Source organism: Drosophila guanche, unplaced genomic scaffold, assembly GCF_900245975.1.
Source record: "Drosophila guanche unplaced genomic scaffold, DGUA_6, whole genome shotgun sequence".
Taxonomy (NCBI): Eukaryota; Metazoa; Arthropoda; class Insecta; order Diptera; family Drosophilidae; genus Drosophila; species Drosophila guanche.
Genome location: NW_022995752.1, coordinates 2,132,674 through 2,151,506, shown reverse-complemented (window position 1 = coordinate 2,151,506; position 18,833 = coordinate 2,132,674). Strand labels below are relative to the sequence as shown.

The 18,833-nt window shown below is 39.0% G+C and overlaps 1 protein-coding gene across 4 annotated transcripts in view; it reads right to left on the bottom strand.

Moving 5' to 3' along the window:
• Positions 1–18,126, bottom strand: part of LOC117588215 — a 72,572-nt gene extending 54,446 nt beyond the window's left edge. For 2 of the 4 annotated variants that reach the window (XM_034279354.1, XM_034279356.1), the window contains exons 1-2: positions 17,806–18,125; positions 1,405–1,662 (exon numbers count right to left, since the gene is read on the bottom strand). In XM_034279354.1, the coding sequence (XP_034135245.1) occupies positions 1,405–1,433 (29 nt within the window). In that variant the 5' untranslated portion in view covers positions 1,434–1,662; positions 17,806–18,125. Of the gene's footprint in view, positions 1–1,404; positions 1,663–17,805 lie in introns of all 4 variants that reach the window. The other 2 variants (XM_034279355.1, XM_034279357.1) reach the window with 2 other exon arrangements.
• Positions 18,127–18,833: the final 707 nt, after the last annotated feature.

The following is an 18,833-nucleotide window of genomic DNA, read 5'->3' as shown; positions in this document are numbered from 1 at the left end:
CTGTACTTAATATATATTTTTCGGGGAAAATGTTTTAATTATTTTTTTGTGGATTGGATTTGCATGAGTGCTGCCTCGGCTGCCCCGAGGCAGCCCCGTGTTTAATTGAGGGAAAACATTGTGGAAAAGTGTTGGCTTGGAAAACTGGCAGCATTTTGTGGCTAAATCATTGACAAAGAGATGACTGCACATGGTACACTGGGAGAAATATTTCTGTGACATTTGAAGTGTCGCTAAAATATGAATATATTGTGGAAAATTTGTTCTAAAATTTTCATTTTTGTTCTACAAATCTTTAAAAATAATAAAGGTTTTATCTTAAATTCCATGTCTAAGGGGTGTCTGGTGGAGTGGAAAACCCCAAAAAATATGTCATGGAGAAAAACTTCCAAAGACCCATCTGCAGCTGCTTCCACGACTGAGGGGGATCCTACGTCTGGGGTGGGTGTCTAGATGCTGGCTAGACATTTAATCTGTGAATGTTTTAGCCACCCAGCAACAACAACATCACTCCAAAACTCATGTGCCAGTCATTAGAAGCTCATTGAATATTGCGAAATCACGCCCCGGCCTGTTGTTCATTAATTGCACTGCCCTGAGTATCTGAGATATACAGTTGGAAATACATACATATATCTGGAACTATACACCTACAGCACATGCCCATCTCCATTTCTTTCCTTAGCTCTCCAGTCTCCAGTCTCCTCCTCTTTCTCTTTGCACACATTTTGCGCATATTTCGGCATTTGATTTATGGCCTTCCCTCCTCCAGAATGTGCCTCCAATCTTCTTCTTAGGGTTTCTTTTTGTGGCATGCTCTCTCTGCTCTTCCTATAATTTCTCTCTCTTCTTTCCCCCCGTTTTTCGTTTCGTTGGCATTTGTTTTATTTGTCGTTTGGTATTTTGATTGAATTTGATTTTATTACTCTTTTAATTTGTTGAACTCAAATTATGTGGCGATTTTTATGATTCTATCTTCGCCCTCAGCGATTTTTATGTTTCGAACTTGTTTTTAGCATAGGCAAGTGCCATTTGGGTATTTCCCAGACTAATAAAAGGACTCTTGGGCAGCCATGGGACTCCAGAATCAAACCGTAGAAAGTAGTTTAATTTAAATGTTGCTCTTTTTGGCTGAGGGATGTAAAGCCTGTTGGGGATGGTATTTTTTTGTGGGTTTTTAAGTCAAAACAGCTACAGCTACAAAACAGAAATTGTCAAAAATATTACAGAGTTACGATGACTTAAAGTATACTTTAAGGTCGGAAAGGGTTGGAATTTAGGTTCTCCCTCATTCTCTCTCGCTGTTTAATTCCAACTCTCCCTCCCATTTGCTTAGTTTTCAGCATCCAATTAATCTAATTAGCCATGAGACCTTCCCCTTTTACTTGATTCCCCCCCACTTACCCTGCATTTTCGGCTGCAGCAATTGACATCTGTTGTTGGGGCTCATCTGTTAGCTGCAGCGTTAGATGAGGCTCCCGTTAGATGATTTGCTGTTTGTTGCTGCCGCTGTCACTGCTGCTGCTGCTTCTGCTGCTTCTGCTGTAATTTTCGTCGTTGGTTTTTTGTATGTCTAACTGGCGGAGGATTTAGGATTGTGGGGGGGAGGATGATGCACACATGACATGGAAAAACGCGTTAGAGACAAACGTAAATGAAACACTGGAAAAAATGGAAAGAAAAGAGAAGGGAAATTGTATTAACATTTGCTACACTCTACACGGCTTTTGTTCCCTACTGTTTTATAGTATTATTTTTTAACAAAACGCCCGGCTTGACATAAGTTGCCACACTCGAGGGGCAAAGGCAGGGTGCATGGTGGTAGGGGCTGGGAAACACAGAAGAAAAGCTGGCAAAAGCAAATGCCAGATGGCCACTTGAAGACTCAAGTTACAAGAAACACTTAGGGCCAAGACTTGGGGGCCCCAGAGCACAGAAAACCCAGAGAGATGATCCCTTTCCCTTGGTAGAAGCAGCAGCACCAGCAGTCCCATGGAAAACCGAAAAAAGAAAAACCCTATGCCTAGGCCCCGGCAAAACGAAATGAGTAAAAGGCGCCAGAAGGAAGAGTGTGTGTGATGGAGAGGGGAAACAAGGTGGCAAGTGGTAGGAAGGGTAGCAAAGAAGAGAGGAGGCCTCTTTTGTGTTGCCAAAGGCGCAGTGTAGTGTTCTTTAAAGGCCACCCCCCGCCACCCAACCACTTCCATTCCGACCCCACATCATTCGCTGTTTTCGGCAAGCAAGGGTTAAGAATTAAGGTTTAAATGTTTCTCGGAAAATGATTCAAACGAGGGAGTAGGATGTAGTAGGATGACTCTACGAGTAAAATATGTTGCAGACAACAAGACGAGGCGTCTGTGGATATGGGGAGGGGAGGGTGGAAGGCATGAATTGCTACGTAAGTAGCAAAGTACAAAGTAAAAGGCTTTTTCACAAAAATATCGATGACAGATAATCATTTATTATGGCACATCATTCTTCTTTACCAAAGATAAGAGGTTAGGGATTTTATTATTCTCTGGATTTTGCGCAAATTAAATTTTACTGGATATTGTTTCTTTTTATATTTCTCTTGCACTTGGCCAACGTGTCGTATGCTCAACGAGGAGCCGACGATGACAGCAGCCAGCCACCACCCAAAAGAGTTTTTCCGCACACACACACAGGCAGACACGCATGGGAGCATAGAGCATGAAGGAGCATTCTTGCCACACAGATACTTTTGTATCTTGTATCTGTATCTGTGCGTGACATGAGGAGAATGCTTTATTGTATTTGCTTTTAAAACATCAACAACATTTTCTTCTGTTGCCATACGATGGTGTTCTTGCACGCACACAGATACAAGCGACACACAGAATGAGAGAGAGATAGAGAGACAGAGAGAGAGAGAGAGAGAGAGAGAGCTACAACTGCCACTGCGACTGCATTGCGTTTTTCTTCATTGTTTTTGCCAGCACCCTCCCCCCCNCCCGCCCCCCCCCCCCCCCCCCCATACCCTTTGGGCATGTTCCCCTTCCTTGTCCACTGCACGCTCCTCTCCTTGCCTCTCTCTCCCTAGCAGAAACTTGTTTTATATACATAATTTCCTGTACGCGTGGCACAAAAGCAGCAGCAGCATAATCGCATGCCCTCTCTCTCACTCATTGTTCTTGCTCTCTCTCTCTCTGTCTCTATCTCTCTCTCTCTCTCTGCCCATTCTTTTGTCATGTAGTTTTGCTGATAATAATAATGCATTTCATTGTTGTTGTTTTTCTTGTCATTGTTTATAATTGTTGCTTTGTACAGCAAGAGAGAGAGAGAGAGAAGGCAGAGCTTAAGAGATGCACAGATACATTTGCAGACACATGTATCTGCCAGATACACCAAGTATTTCAACGAAACCAATGAATTTGCACAACATGCGTCTTTTGATTGATTAAAACATAGACGGACAAATCCACGAAAGGGAGATTCATTCATGTATCTGAAATAAAATTCGAAATACTCCAAATAATTATTAATATTTTTAATGGAAGAATCCTTAAATTCACAGCAAGGAAAAACATGCGATTCCGCTTATACCACAATCTTTTCATACCCAATCAATGCACTCATAAACCAAAATTCTCAATCTGTTTCGTGACCTGAAGACCCGTAATTGTATACCGCACGTAGAACTGCCAGCCAACACGCCACTTCATTAAAATAAGATTTACTAAAATTTTCACAAATGCATGTTAATTGAGCGAAAGAGAGAGGCTATGCGACACCTCTCTATGAGGTGTAGCATAAGCTGTATCTATGAATATCTGTTATTCGAGTGTATTGTATCTGTATCTTTTTCTGTTCGCACGAAATAGTTTCAGCAAGTCGCAGACGAGACGAGACTCGACTCTAAACTCGACTCTCGGGGCAAACAAATTCCAATCTTTGTTTATTTTATTATTGGTCGCGTCTTGAAAGTATATTTGTTTGTGGATCGGACTTTATTTTTATCAGCGGCTACAGACAAGGAAGGAATGCGAGAGACAGAGAGAGAGAGAGAGAGAGCAAGCAAGAGAATCTGAGAAGTAATGTAAACAAGAACAGAAATGCAGTTTTTGATAATGATTGTTGTTGTCGGTGATCCTCTTTTTGCCTTCATTTCATTTTTGGTTTTTCTTTGTGTTCCTTATAGCTACCTCTTCTCCTGCTTATCTGCTGATTTCTTCCTCTTCGCTGGGTTTCAGTATTTATTTATTGGTTGTAAATATACCAAGTAAACAGAAGAAATTACTCCGTACGTAACTGAAGAACCGATTGAGCAGACATTTTCAAGGAGAACACACACTCGTTGGTGTATGCCTACCTCTTTTTTATCTTCAAGTTTAAGAAAGGTGCTAAATGAACTTCAACTTTTTATAGCTCAGCGAAAACGCAATGGTTTTTGTTGATATTTCATTCTTAGCCAGAGTGTCCCATTATCTTTCATTTAACGTCAAGATATTATGGTCCAACTGTTAACCCCTGGCTGCCACATTGAATTTGTGAAACTTTTACCACCAACATTATGGCTGGTTTTCTTTTTTTTTTTTTTTCTCTCGTCTTGCATAACAGACGAAACTTACGAAAATTAGCCGCCGCATTACAAAAGAACCCCGCTCAGAATCATGCTAAACATAGTGCTCCTCCGCTGCTCAACAATGGAACGAGACACAAATCGGACGGGGAAGGGGAGGGGGTGGTTATGCAACACACTAAAGAAGCGAATCGGATGCACAAAGCAAACGAAGACGAAGCGGCAGATCTCCATTCGCAGCTACGCTCCTACCTGGCCAAGAGCCGGTTTACCCCACTATCTCCCTCTCTCTGCGTCTCTGTTCCACCCAGAGATTCTTCTGCACATTTTACCGTTAACGTAATGGCTAAATCACCGTTTAGAAAACCGCCAACCCAATCCCCAAGAACGAGGCAGAAAGACAGAAGATTTCCAAAGAATTCTCTTCGGCTTCGGCTTCGTCTTCGCTTCGTTTCGTTTTTTTCTTCAGTTCTTTGGCAATTTTTCTTCTTTTTCGCAAAGTATTATATTATTTTTTGTTCGTACTGGTAATTACAGTTTTTTTCCGCCAAGACGTGCTTAGAATTTAATTAAATTAAAATTACACAGTGAGTGGCAAAAGTCTGCAGCGACGGCAGAGAAGTGGAGAAAGAGAGAGGTGAGATAATGCATGAAACGTATAATTTTCCACAGACAGAGATAGAGAGAGAGGGAGAAGGGAGCTATTTTGAGGATTATTTGATTACGATGCATGTGAGAGGGTAAATCCCTTGGGAAATGTTGTTAAAAAATATTCCCAAATTTATAACGGACCCAAAAATTAATACATTTTCTTATAAAATATCTGCGGATAAGTACAGAAAAAGGCAATACAAAAATGTTTTACAAAGAATTAACCATAATAAATTATGCTATAAATTATTGCTCATTAATAAGCATAATTTATTACAAAATTTGTTAATCATTTCCACACCCCATGCATAATTCCAGGAACTCTACAAAGTTTCTGTCTACCAAAAAAATATTTGTATGTATTACGTGACAATTTTATCAACAACTTTCTCATAAATAACCGAAAAATAACCCAAGAATAAGGATTATTATATATACAAGTAGCAAACGGAAAAGAGTTGTACCGTAAATTGTGTGTAAATTATGTATAAGCACAAATTTTAAAAGCACGTTGATTGATGGCTTTCCTTGGGTTAAGATATGAGACAGGTGGAAATATCTATTATAAAAAATATCCATAAAGAATTTAATTATTATGAGGAAAGGAAAACAGTTTTAATGCAAATATAATTGCTTAGCTAGCGTGAAGGCAGAACAGGAACCATATTTTATTTGAAATAATTTCGCACCAAAATGAAGTTGGAAAATGTATAAACTATCGTCAAGAACTGTTCAAAGAATCTATTTTGGCCATATAAATGCTAAATGACGAACTTGTTTCTACATTCGATCGCAATCAAAACCCATTGAAATAATAGCCGCAATTGTTGGTGTCGGAGATAAGCCACAACCAGCTCTCCCTGCTGTTTCGTATTTCCATTTGTGTACTCCTTGCAAACCCAAAAGATTTCACGTCTTTCTTATCTGTGGCCGTACTCGTCGATTGTAGGCTTTTCTTTTGGTAAGGTTATCGTTGTACCGTACCTTCTTCTCCTTTTTCGAGACAAAACCTTATTTGGAACTCCACAAAAATAATATCATTTCTTCGCTACTCCATAATTTAGGTCGGTTTAAAATACACAAACTCATTTTTTCGTGTCTGCTCGTGTTGCGCACACAAACAATAAAAACAATCAAAAAAACGTATGCAAAAAAAAATAACATTCGTTATTCGTGCGTTAAAAAATGGTTTTATTGTCGCGTACGCAAGAATACGTACAAAAATGTGTGTGGCCCAAATAGGGCATACGAGTGCAAAAACAAAACACACACAAAAACAATGAGACATTAATAATGTTAAGCAAATAGAGAAATTTACACAAAAAATATAAAGTTGAAAAATAAACGGTTATCTTTAGGGCTACGAGGAAGGTCATTAAAAATGTATTTCTCGCTGGAGATTGCGTGGAAAGTAGGGAATGCAAATATGTGTGGAGGAAAAGTTTGATAAAGAGGGCGGAAAAGCAGTAAAGTCCCTTATGTACATTGAACAGGAAATGTTGTCTACTCGGACTCCTTTTGAACTGACATTAGAGGGAATCCAAAGTGAGGCTAAAACTTTACATTTACGAATTCTTTTTACGGTTTAACGAACATTAGTTGCATGCATAATACCAACTTCAAACGATTTGGGCCCGGTAGGTTTATCAAACTTAAATTGTGAAGTACAGAAAGTACTTCCGCATGGAGTCCGCTATCAGCCATGCTTTGAGCCATGAAAGAAGAAAAGGAAAGAGAACGCCCATAGGGGCTAATACCACACGAAACTCCCAACTCGAAGCTCGACATGTTTTGCATACTGTAGATAGAAGAGATTGCCACTGGCGGGGAGTCGTCTTCTTTCCTTTAGAGATATCAACAGGTTCGCTCGTGTTTACGTGAGTGGAATGTGAAATTTTTGACCATTAGAAAACCCAATGGGGTAGGCTCCCCGCAGCTGCTTCAACCCAGCGATCGGCATGGAGATAATCCTACTCTGAAACTTGTCTAAAATGTTCGTTCAAGCTGCTCAAACACTCGATATATGGGTTAAGCTATCGCCAGTCTATGGAATGTGGCAACATAAATCAATATAGTTTGTTTGTTTTCGAATCTCCGACTAATTTTCATGCCACTATGGGGCTCAAAAACTTGATTAGCCTGAACAAAATAATAGACACAAGTTAATATTAATAATATTAGTCACAGAAATCTATAATTACGCCAATGTCATTAGAAATGCTCACTTTTCAGCATTAACTTATTTTTTCCCTCAAACCCGCAACCAATTAGCGGCCAAAAATCAAAATTAGAAGCAAATATTCAGCAGAACCTTCTGCCACCAAAACACTAAACCCGAAAAACCCGTAAAAATTCCCTTAAAAATCAAATGCCCGGAAGCGTTTTAGCCACCATGAAGGCAAGAGGCAAGTGTTGGCCCAAAGGCACCAAAGATTGCCTCTGCTGCTCTCCCCTCTCGGCTGCTGCTGATGTTGTCAATCAATTCATTAATCATTCGAAACCGAATCCCAAAAGAATCCATGAATCTGGACAAGAGTTTTGTTCTATCTATTGATGCTGCTGCTGTTTTGTATCTTGTATCTCCGACTTCTGCTTCACTTGTGCCCCCGAAAAACGTGTTTATGTCAAATTTTCGGGTAATTAATCAAATGAAATGAGAGTGAAAGACATCATTACCTTTGGCTACAGAAGAGAGAGAGAGAGAGAGAAAAGAGTAGCGGAGGGAGATTTTTGCTAATTTTCCATTATTCATTTTCCTGTTCGCTTTGGGGTTTGGGCATTCCGATATTTTGCTTCCTGTTTTGCCAATTGAATTGGCCGCCACCCCTACTGGCACGGATTTTCCATTCTTTTGGTTGATTTTCTCCTTCCATTATATACGAAAACTGTCAATGACAGCCTTCATATTTGCTGCTGGTGTAAAGAGCTGACTTTGGTGACATGAAAATCTGTTGCAGTTAATATTTTTCCCCTTGCAGTTTGTTCTCTTTCATTTTCTTCTGGCTTTTCACTTCATCAACTTTTGTATTATCTCTTATATGTCACGCATTTTCTTAATTTTTCCCTCACTTTCATAGGCCACCAACATTTTTACGATGAATTTTTATGCATTATTTTTATGGGGAAGGGCACTCCATAAACATTCTTGTCAAGGATCAAGGGAAAATGCCTGACTTGTAGTCGTAAAAACTTAATTAGTTTTGGAAAAACATTTAGAAGGTAGTTTGGGGATAACATTTTACAGGAAACTCCACAAGCAGGAGGAAGACACTCTGGAGTGGGCAAGACATTATTTAAGGGAAAGAATAAAGCACATAGATGGAGGAACAAGATGTTTAGGAAATTTGAGAGTAGAAAATAGCATTTAGTGCATTAAAGATTAAAATTTGACACTTTTCCCATACAAAATGGTCTGCAATCTCTTTGAACTCTAAACACCCATTGCCAAATCAACTCCGACATCATTTTCCCCACTCAAAACTCAATTCTTTTAATCCCTTCCCTTTCATAAATAGCTCATTGTACAATAATCGAGCATAGCCCCGCTATAGATCTCTTTAAACCCCTATAAAATAGCCATCTCCCTCCGCTAGATGTCAAATTTAGGCACCAGACATACCAAAATGTATGGAAAAAGAAAATAAAACCTCAGCAATCGTTGGTAAAATTTACATAAAATCGAAATAAATAACACATAAAAAGCAGAGCCTACCACAAAAAAACCAAAGTGGGAGATAAGTGGTGGGAATATTTATATATATGTATGTATGTTATTATATTGTGTGCTGCAGATGACTCCTCCATCAACCGAAAAAAATACAAAGATACAGCAAAAGACAGAAACTATAAGGCAGAAATATTAAATACAAATCTAGGAATATATGGTTGAATTTTCGACATTTTCTAAGTAATGTTCTCAATCAAATTTCTCAATCTATCGATGGATAGATATTTCATATATAAATGTAAATCTGTGCATAGGTACATACATACATATGTATGTATTTCTCTTTCTGTGTTCCATTTGGCCATTGTTTACACTTCGAATGCAAATTAGTTTTGTGCCACAGAAATGGCGTAAATTCCATTCCAATCCACAAATACAGAAAATACAATGAAAAAATACAAATGTATGCATAATGTACACAGACACATCTACTCGCTTGCAGATACATTTGCACTACGGGGGTAGGGGTGTGGGTGCGACGATGCATAAGTGTGGATTTATTTTATGGAGCACTCGACTTAAAATCAAATTAAAATCACAATCGTCCCAGGAATTTTCTTCAAATGTAGTGACGATGACGCAGAAAATACTCGTAAATTTATGAGTGAATATTTCCACTACGAATACGAATACGAATAAATGCTCTATATTCCTATGGATACACATTCATGATGAGTTCACGTGTGGTGTGCTCTGTGGGGCATAGTTGTATGCAAATTTGATAGCGAACAAGGTTCTTTGCAGGGTATATAGGTTAGGGGAAAGCAAATGCCATAAACTTCAAGTCTGGCAAAGTTCTCACATCTTAAAACTCTTTACAAATTTGCAAAACTTCCGCTAAATGTCTGCAAAACTATTCCCCATGCGCCTACCACCTACAGGGTATTCCTTATTCGATTAATCATCAATTTCAATCACCAGTTATTGCGCGTTATAAATGTTTAATTGAATCACATTTGGGTTTGGGGAATTTCAAACCAAAATTTAATTGAAATTGAGGGCTAGAACATTGAGAAAAAAGTGACAAAGGAGAGGAAGCAAGATGGGAAAAATCAAAGAGAGGGAGCAAGGGGCTATGGAGACTGAAAACCCGAAAGAAGAGGAAGTGGAACTGGAGGAAAGCAGTGGGAGTGGTGGCTACAAAACAGGTGTTGAATTACAGTCACCACAAAAATCCTCTCCTGCGAACTATTTCTGGACTTTCGGTGCAAAATTATATACGATTTTCAAGACTCGGCTTTCAAAACGCACTCAAAAATAAAATCCACTCCATTAAATGCATACGGACACTCGTAAAAATCAATAAATTGCTGACATTATCCCATGGGATTTGCCATGCGAGTCATGCGAAAAACAGATTTATCTACAGGAATAAAAAATGAACAGTATTTTAGCAACGTCTCTAGCGAACACTGGGAGTTTCATGAAATTTTTCCGATATTTATGAGAGCCTCTATACAAATATCTAAGATTTAAAACGTAACATTTAGTTAAATTCCATAAACTTCTTTTGGGATTTAAGATAAGAATATTATATTAAAAATCAATGTTCTAAACCAACTAATAAATGCAAAACAGAACCCATACAAGTTCGTATATTTCCAGAAAAAACACTAGCACTAAGAGCCCGATTGTTGTACCCTCTTGTACAGCACCACCCCACCACCTTATCCTTTCACACTAAGCCATTTTTTCGGTGCCACAAAACTTGATCCTCCGCACTCCTTTTTCTGCATTTGAGAACCTATATTTCTCACACAGAACCCACTAAAAAAGGGAACAAATACTCTGTATAAACCGGCTCTCAGTTCATACAACAGCTGCAAAAATCGCAATCCTCTAAATACAAAAACAAATTCCCAAAAAATGTACAAAAAAAACAAAAACAAGAGAGAGGAGGAGGCTGCCGCTGCTGCTGCAAAAACGAGTCTCCGTCTAATATAATTTCTAAAGAGGTTCGTTCTCCCGCTGCTGTGGCTGGAGGAAGAGCGAGAGAGAGAGAGAGAGAGGAAGGAGGAGCTGCGACCGCCGCCGCGTCTCTCATTGTCTCGGGGATTGAGATTTCGGTGTGTGGCGGCGGAGCGGTGATGCTTCTTCCGAAGGGGCATTATTATTTTCGACTGTCAGATTTGAATACACAACGGGCCACAGACATCGTCGCAGCAGCAGCAGACATAAATCTTGTTTTGATTTATTTAATTTTATTCCCCCAGTGCGATCCAAAACAAAAGCCAAAGAAGTGCTGCTGCAATCCAAAAAACTCTTTCATGACTGGCATAGTTTCCAATTAAAATGGGAGAAGTGTGTCCAGTCAGAGGGAGGACTCCCATACTCCTTTTGGAAGCTAAAGGATGGAGGAACGGAAACTTCTTCTGGTTGATTCCTAGATCTGCATATGTCCAGTATATACTTTATAGGAGTTTCACGAACTTCATCTAATGTTTGTTTTCTCTTAGAAGCAAAAACAACAACAACCACATGTAAGGTGGTGGCAACGGAGAGCGCGCGCTTTTTTTGGGTACTTTTTCGTCGTTTGTTTTTTCGTTGATGACCTTGAAAAAGCTTTATCTAAAAATCGAGTGCAATCAACTTTATAAAGCACACACATACAAACTCGCAGCTATACGCAGAGCTGCCACACACATACAAACACGCATTCTTGCAATGGGATTCCGAATCGAGCCGCAACCGTACGAGCGTTAGGTAAAGTCTTGGAGCTGCTCCCCTCCTCCGACAACGCTTTGGACTCTACTCTGGCTCTCTCTCTCTCTACTCTGCTGGGCTCTGGCTCTGACGCTGCTGGCTGGCTGGCGCTGGAGAGGTTTCTGCTGCTTTTGCTGTTTGATGTTTGTTGTATTGGTTAGACAGCCCCGTCCGTCGCACACACATAATAATTATTCTAGATTCTCAAAGTCTCAACCAAAAATGATTCGCGTATGGGAGCCACGGCCCAGTGTTGTGTGCGTGAAGAGGTGGTCGCTCGCTCGCTCTGACGTTCGACTGTTCGTTGGTCATTCGCCACCGCTCTTGTTGATGTTGATGTTGATGTTGCTGTTTGCTGTTCTCCTGCTGCTTTATGGTCATCTTTCGGTTTCAATTTCGGTTTCTTACTGGCTTACTGGTAATAATAGAGTTAAGTTGGGGCCTCTTTTTTTTGTCGGTTTTTGGGGAGTTCAGCAACAGGTAAATGGGATAGAAAAGAGAGAGAGAGCGAGCAAGAGAAGTCCGAAATGATTTCGCAATATATCAAATGCAGTTAGCACTGCTGTGTGGTTGATATGAGTCTAAAGCGTTGACAGGCTGAAATGTGCTAAAAAGCTCATTTGTGGCGAAATAATTGATGGAAATTTCGGGATGGCTCCGAAAGGGTCAAAGAAATGCAGAAAATAATAAACAGCTGAATTATTAGGACTAAACATATAATTCACAATTAACTCCGAAAGAGAAAAATAATTTAAAAGTTACTAAGCACTTAATAAATAATCGTAAATATCTAAAATACAATTAAAAACGTTCTGAAACACTTTCGGAGTGGAATCCGAAAATTTAAATTTCTCATGCGGTTTCCAAATGCGGTTTCAAACGATAAAAAATGATAAAACAAGGTCCGGAAAACATGCAGAAATTATTCCGATAAGTCCATAAGACCCTCCATTGAAATATTCGGAGCTAATTCAGAAATTTTAGGAGTTTAGACAGTTCAGTTACCGAACGTGTAATATTTATAGTAGTTGGTTTAAACCGGTTAGGTTTCAACTTGCTCATCAGATAGATTAACAGCGAAACGGCGTAATCCTGAAGTGTATTTACATTAGGCAATCCATTCGGAGAGCGTCCCGAGTCGTCTGACTCATGGCGCCCTAATCAGACAGACCAGACCCTTCCCTGTAGTTTTTATAGATACGTATAGTCACGCCTCTCTCTCCGTCGCTATCCAGTCCCTGGCCACACGCGCCTTCTGACCATTTCAATCACTCCGAAATCAACTAATACTTACTCATAAAAAGCAAACCAGAAAAATACTTTGACAAAGCAAATATTTGGCAAATATAATGGGCATTCCTCTGCCGCCTTTTCGCTGTGTTGTTTCTTCGAAAGGGGAGGTAGGGGTTGGGGCTGGGAATGGGAATGGGATGCCTGCATTAGCTCACGCTCAAAGCGTTTTCAGAGTGAATGTGAATGCCTACCAGAAATCGTTGGTGTTGCTTTATTTTTTTACGAGAACGAACCTATGACATCAACTTTATTTCGGCCAAAAAGCCAGCTGAAAATTATTTATTTCTTATATTTAAATTTTAACAGAGAGACAGAGACAGAGGCAGAGCAATGTGCAAGTGCGGTGTGTGGGGGGTAGTGGACTCCTGAGGGGTCCACCCCCGAGAACAACTAAAAGCCGCACTTGTCTCCAGTTTTTCCCTACAGAAGGCAACAGCAGCGGCAACATTAGCTCCTCCGTTGCTTGGTTTAAACGACTTTGATTACTTAATTCGCCAGAAAAACAGATGAGCTAATAATTTGGCTTAGCCTTAGCCCCCCAGCCATCCACAGAGAGCCCAGAGCCACAGTCAGATACTTTCGGACTTGCCACAACTTTGACTTGAAGATTTTTAATTAAGATAATTATAGTTTGAGGCCTGAAGAACCACAAGATCTTTTTCTCTCTCTCTGTCTCTCTCTGTCTCTATCTGCTGCTGTGTTCCCAGATATAATTTTTGTTGGTTGGCTCCGAATGAGGCAAAACATTTGTTTCTTTTGGTTTTTTGTGTCCAAAATGTCAGTCATTCAAATATTTGTGGGTCGCCAATGGATGGATGGATGAATGGTTGGGGATCCTCGAACAAGGGAAGACACACATTTTTTTTTTTTTGCTTATAGATAAACACAGACGTCAATTAGTTAATATGCTTTTAAAAAAGAGCAACACCATGCTGGGTACAGCGGTAAATCTCTAATATATTTATTCTATATAGTATTTTGTCAATGACACATGACCGGCGAGTGGTGCGGAAGTACAGTACGGCTCAAAAAGAGCTTGCATTCTCGTCTCTCTGCTAATTTTGTTGCTTTTTTATTACCTATTATACAACAAATACATGAGGCATGAGGCATGAGACACGAGGCAGCAAAGGTGCCTGCTGCTGGCTGCAATAAAAGACAAAAACAAGCTGTAATTCGCAGGGATCTAAAGCCGACGCTAGAAATACACTTCCTTTTGGAAGTCCTCTCTAAAACGATCTATTTATTAAGAATAGCCTCCATCCTTTTGAGTGAATAACAACATGGGTATCAAAGCAAATCAAATTCATTTGAAGAAACACTAACAAACACACAATCGGTGGGACAGCGGGGATCCCACACACAAATCACAAATCAGAAAGCAACACACACACAAACACAACAATATATGGGGGGAGCATACATAATATTCAAAAGAAATCACACCCAAAAAACCAAATTGGCATAAACTACGCCGAAAATAAATTGAAATCTAAAAATGAAATTCAAAGAGCAACAGCGGCCGCGGCCGCGGCAGCAAACACAAAACACGAAACGAATCAAAACACACACAAAATAAAAACAAATGGCAAACCCAAAAGCAAAACAAAACACAGAAATATATGTAGGTGAGATGTGATGTGTGGGATTCCTGCTTCAGAGAGAAGACCAAACCCCAATACCAATTCCTCCCACAATCACACTTCCATGTGAAGTTCCACTATCTCCTGCGGAGAGTAAGTATTACATTAAAGCAAGTAAAAAATGCAGAAGTAGGAAGCAAAAAGGGTGTGAAAAGAGGTGTAATACAGGTGTAGAATGTTCCCAGTTAATGATGCTAAAGATTATGGCCGAAAGATACACTCTGGATATCTGTATAACTGTATTAGATATAGATTTTTCGTGCGCCAAAATGTAATCTTCAACCCCTTTACTTCTTTTACATGCCCAAAAGTCCCTCAAAATACATAAAATATATTGAAAAATTACTGGTTTTCCTATCAATCGAAGGTTCTTTTTAAACCTTCTATATAGCAATGTGTACCCCCTGATGCCCAAACATTTAGAGATGCTTACGAACAATTTTTTAACTACTAGTTAAAATACCAGCTTAAAATGAGACAGACAGAGAGAGAGAGAGAGAGAAACACACAGTTAGCGCTGGACTTCAAAAAGAAATTAAAATTATAGCAAAACTTGGAGCTGTTGCTGTAGCTGTAGCTCCGCAGACAGACAAAAGACACACAAAAAATAAAGAAACAAAAATACGATACAAAATGAGGCAGAGAGCAACTGAAAACCTGAAACCAGTTTTCACCTGGAAATTGGTCTGATATTTTTATGTACGTAAGCCAGTAATTGAAGTTAACGTAATTATAAACGTAGTGCAGGGCAGGGCAGGGCAGGCAGCAGCGTCGGCTGCCACATAAAAAACGAACGCGAGCAGAGGGCAAAAAAATGTCCAAGTCCGTGCGAGCGTGCGATTTCAGTGGAAGCAAAAGAATGGATGGATACGCGCCTAATTTCCCAATTAACATGGAAAAACTTCAAAGGGACACACAACAAAATTCATTTACGCTTCAAAAAAACATAAGTCCGAAAACGTGTCCCCCATCGAGAGGGAGTTTTCCCTGCGAATGCGAGTGGAGACATCATCATCATCGTTCAAGGTCCCTCCTGAGGACATTGACGCGCTTAAGGTCAAGCGAGAAGCTCGAAAGCTGCCACAAACGATATCATCATTCCCAGCAACAGAAACAACTACAGCAAACAGCTAGAGACAACGAAATGTTCACTTTTTATGGCCATATGCAATCGTCGTCCCGTGTATCTGTTGTGTATTTTATTTATATTTTATAGATACTCTCATGCAAGAACAAAACATTAAAAACTCATACGAAAAGTAGTAAAAGATAGTGCATGAGGCATGCGGTGTGATATTTGCGGGATATAAAATTTAAGAAGACACTTTGGACATTTTCGCACTTGATTCAGTAACTCTAAACATCATCTTGAAGAATTTTGGTGGAATATATGTATTTGCCTAGATTCCCTTTACCCCGACTATAATTTCTAACAAATCTTTCTACTCCTCGTTATCATATTTGTGCTTCTCAGATCCACAAAAGATGAATAAATCATTCCAAATGTCTTCAGTTTCTCTTTTCAATCGTTTTTCGTAGACATTTTGCATAAATGGAGAGACCGACACCTAAAAGCAAACTCAACGTCTAATCCCACCCAAAAATCTACAGTTTGCTTAGTGGCCACTTCCTCTCTCCCTCTCTGTTGGTGTTTGCTTGTCGTTCTCTCTCTCTCTCGCTCTCGCTCTCTGTGTCTCTCTGGAAGTCTCTTATCAGTCGTTTGTCAATGTTTTTTTCAAAACAAAGTCCATTTCCATTCCGATTCCCCATTGTTGGTCACTTTGTGTCGTGTGTTTCGCGACTCTACTGTACAGTAGAGACATCATTTAAAATGCCATTATCTAATCGTTGCTTTATGGCCCTCTGAGAGTGTATCTGTGTGTGTGAATTGGGTGTGTGAGTGTGCATTAGGGGGCATGTATGTTGCTCTTGCTCCTGCTGGTGCTGCCTTGGCGATAAGCCTAAGCGTAGCATTTTCTTAGTTTCCTCTCCTATTTTCTATATTTCGGACATGAGTTTAAGTAAAAAATGATCATTAAAAATATACCTTTGAAGAACCGTAGAGATTCTCTATCTAAATTGTTATTAAATTATGGCACAAATAATTATTGGCGCCTCAAAAAGAAAAGAAATACAAATACAGAAACTATTATAGAAGTGACAATGCTTGAGGTGTTCTTTATTTTTATTCGTAATTTTGGTAGACAGTAAAAAACTGGTTTAACCTGTCCGAAAAAAAAACACACACTCACACACAGTTGAAAATTGCTGACGGCCAAGTTAATAGCTGACCAAAAAGCCAACAAAATCTAGCTAACAATAAACTAATTAAATCAAACGTTGAAATACGTCGCAAAATCAAGAACAGAACACCTCAACAATAAATATTTGTGTTGCTGCTTAAAAATGTCTCTTGTAAAAATAGCTAATATTCGAGGGGAGATTTCTTTGAGAATCTAAATACAAAAAAAAAGTTCTCAAAATAAATACAATTCAATATCATATGCAAAACTCACAAGCAGCAAACGAAACAATAACAAAAGCAGGCACACTCGACACACACTGGACACGCTCGTGTGACAAATGTATCTGTGAGATACGCGCAAAAGAAACCTTTTGTCGGATCGTCCAAAGAACTGAGAACTGAGACGCAGACGCAGACGCAGACTGCGTCGGCGACCCCTCAGACCTATCGTATTCTCCGCGTATTTGTTTTTGTATTAGCAAAAGAATTCTAACTGAAACTCAAACGAACGGCGACAGAATGGAGTCTACTGCGGAGCGACGAACGGAACAACTCAACGACTCTCGACTTCTACTCACGTTTTCTTATGTAACAGAGGCCACCCCCCGCCAGCACTTCTATTCAATACGAATACGAATACTATTCTCCGTCTGATGATAAGCCTCTTGCCAAAGCAAATTGATTATGACAAAATGTTGGGAAATGGTTAGATTCTAAGGCAAAAAATGTTGCCACAACACAGACATTGAGGGGAGAGAATTGCAGTTGTTGAATCTATCAAGAAATTACACAAGATCGGTCGGTATATCTTTTGCACGTGTAATTTCTATTAACTTCATGATTGTACTCAGGATTATAAAAACATTGTGTAATTTTTGCTTGACCTGAAGATCATTTTTTATCATATTAAATAATGTTTTCAATACTTTTACTGATAGTTTCTCTTCATTTTCTTATCGACAAATCATTCTTTTCACCCCGTTTAATAGTTAATTCATTTTACCTTTTTAGTGTTGGTAGTTAGATCCAAAAATCGTGTAATAATCCCATAGATTTATAAATCTATGAATAAATGCGATAATCCTTTTAGTTTTAATTAGTTTTATACGACATTTTTTATACAAGATTGAATTGATTTTTGCACATTTATTTGCACTATTTTTTGTTGTAGATTATTTATCAGGCGTTTTCCAACACTTGTTTTCTTTCAGGCAACTGGTGGCCTTTTAACAAATGTAATTATTATTTATATATTTTTTTGTATACAACTCGTAAAAGTGAAACCGTTGTGTGTATAAATATATTATTTCTCGATTTTTTATTGTATGTTTTAAATATATTTTTTCAATGATTTTTGCAAGGCTATCTTTTATTTATGGTTTTTTTTTTATTTGTATTTATGTTTTATTTGCACAAAAATCGGGTACATGGTATATAGATCAAGATCTTGAGGGGAAATTATATGTAGTGTTTTATCAGAGAAACTGTGGGTATAAAAAACTATTAATATTGTGTTTAAATTATTTTGAACATTTCCATAGATTCAAATTCACTTTTGAGCGAAACGGCATGGAAACGAAACAAAATATAAATAACGAACAAACAGCGAACGAACGAACGGATGAAACAGACGACAGAGAAACTGTCGATTACGAAACCCGAAAGCGACAAAAGAGAGGGTCGGCTCCAAAAGAGAGACAGCCTAGAGAGAGAGCGTGAAGCGTTGGAACGTTGGGGCGGTGGAACACAAGAAATTCCGCAACAAAAACGAAGACAATTTTGCTCTAAATGTGTGGAACTAACTAAACTATCTATGAATTTGCAATGATGTTTTTTTAATTATTCATTATTTCGAGTTATTTCAGTAGATACTAGGTACTGGTCAAGAATCTCCTGCTCTTCAAAGCAAACAACACGCACTCACACACGCACACAAACACACACGCGCACTTTGCTTTGCTTTGCTTAACTTTTCTTTTTTTTTTGGGCTGCGCCAACTTTTTTCTTTTTCTCTGCTATGAAACGCACTTT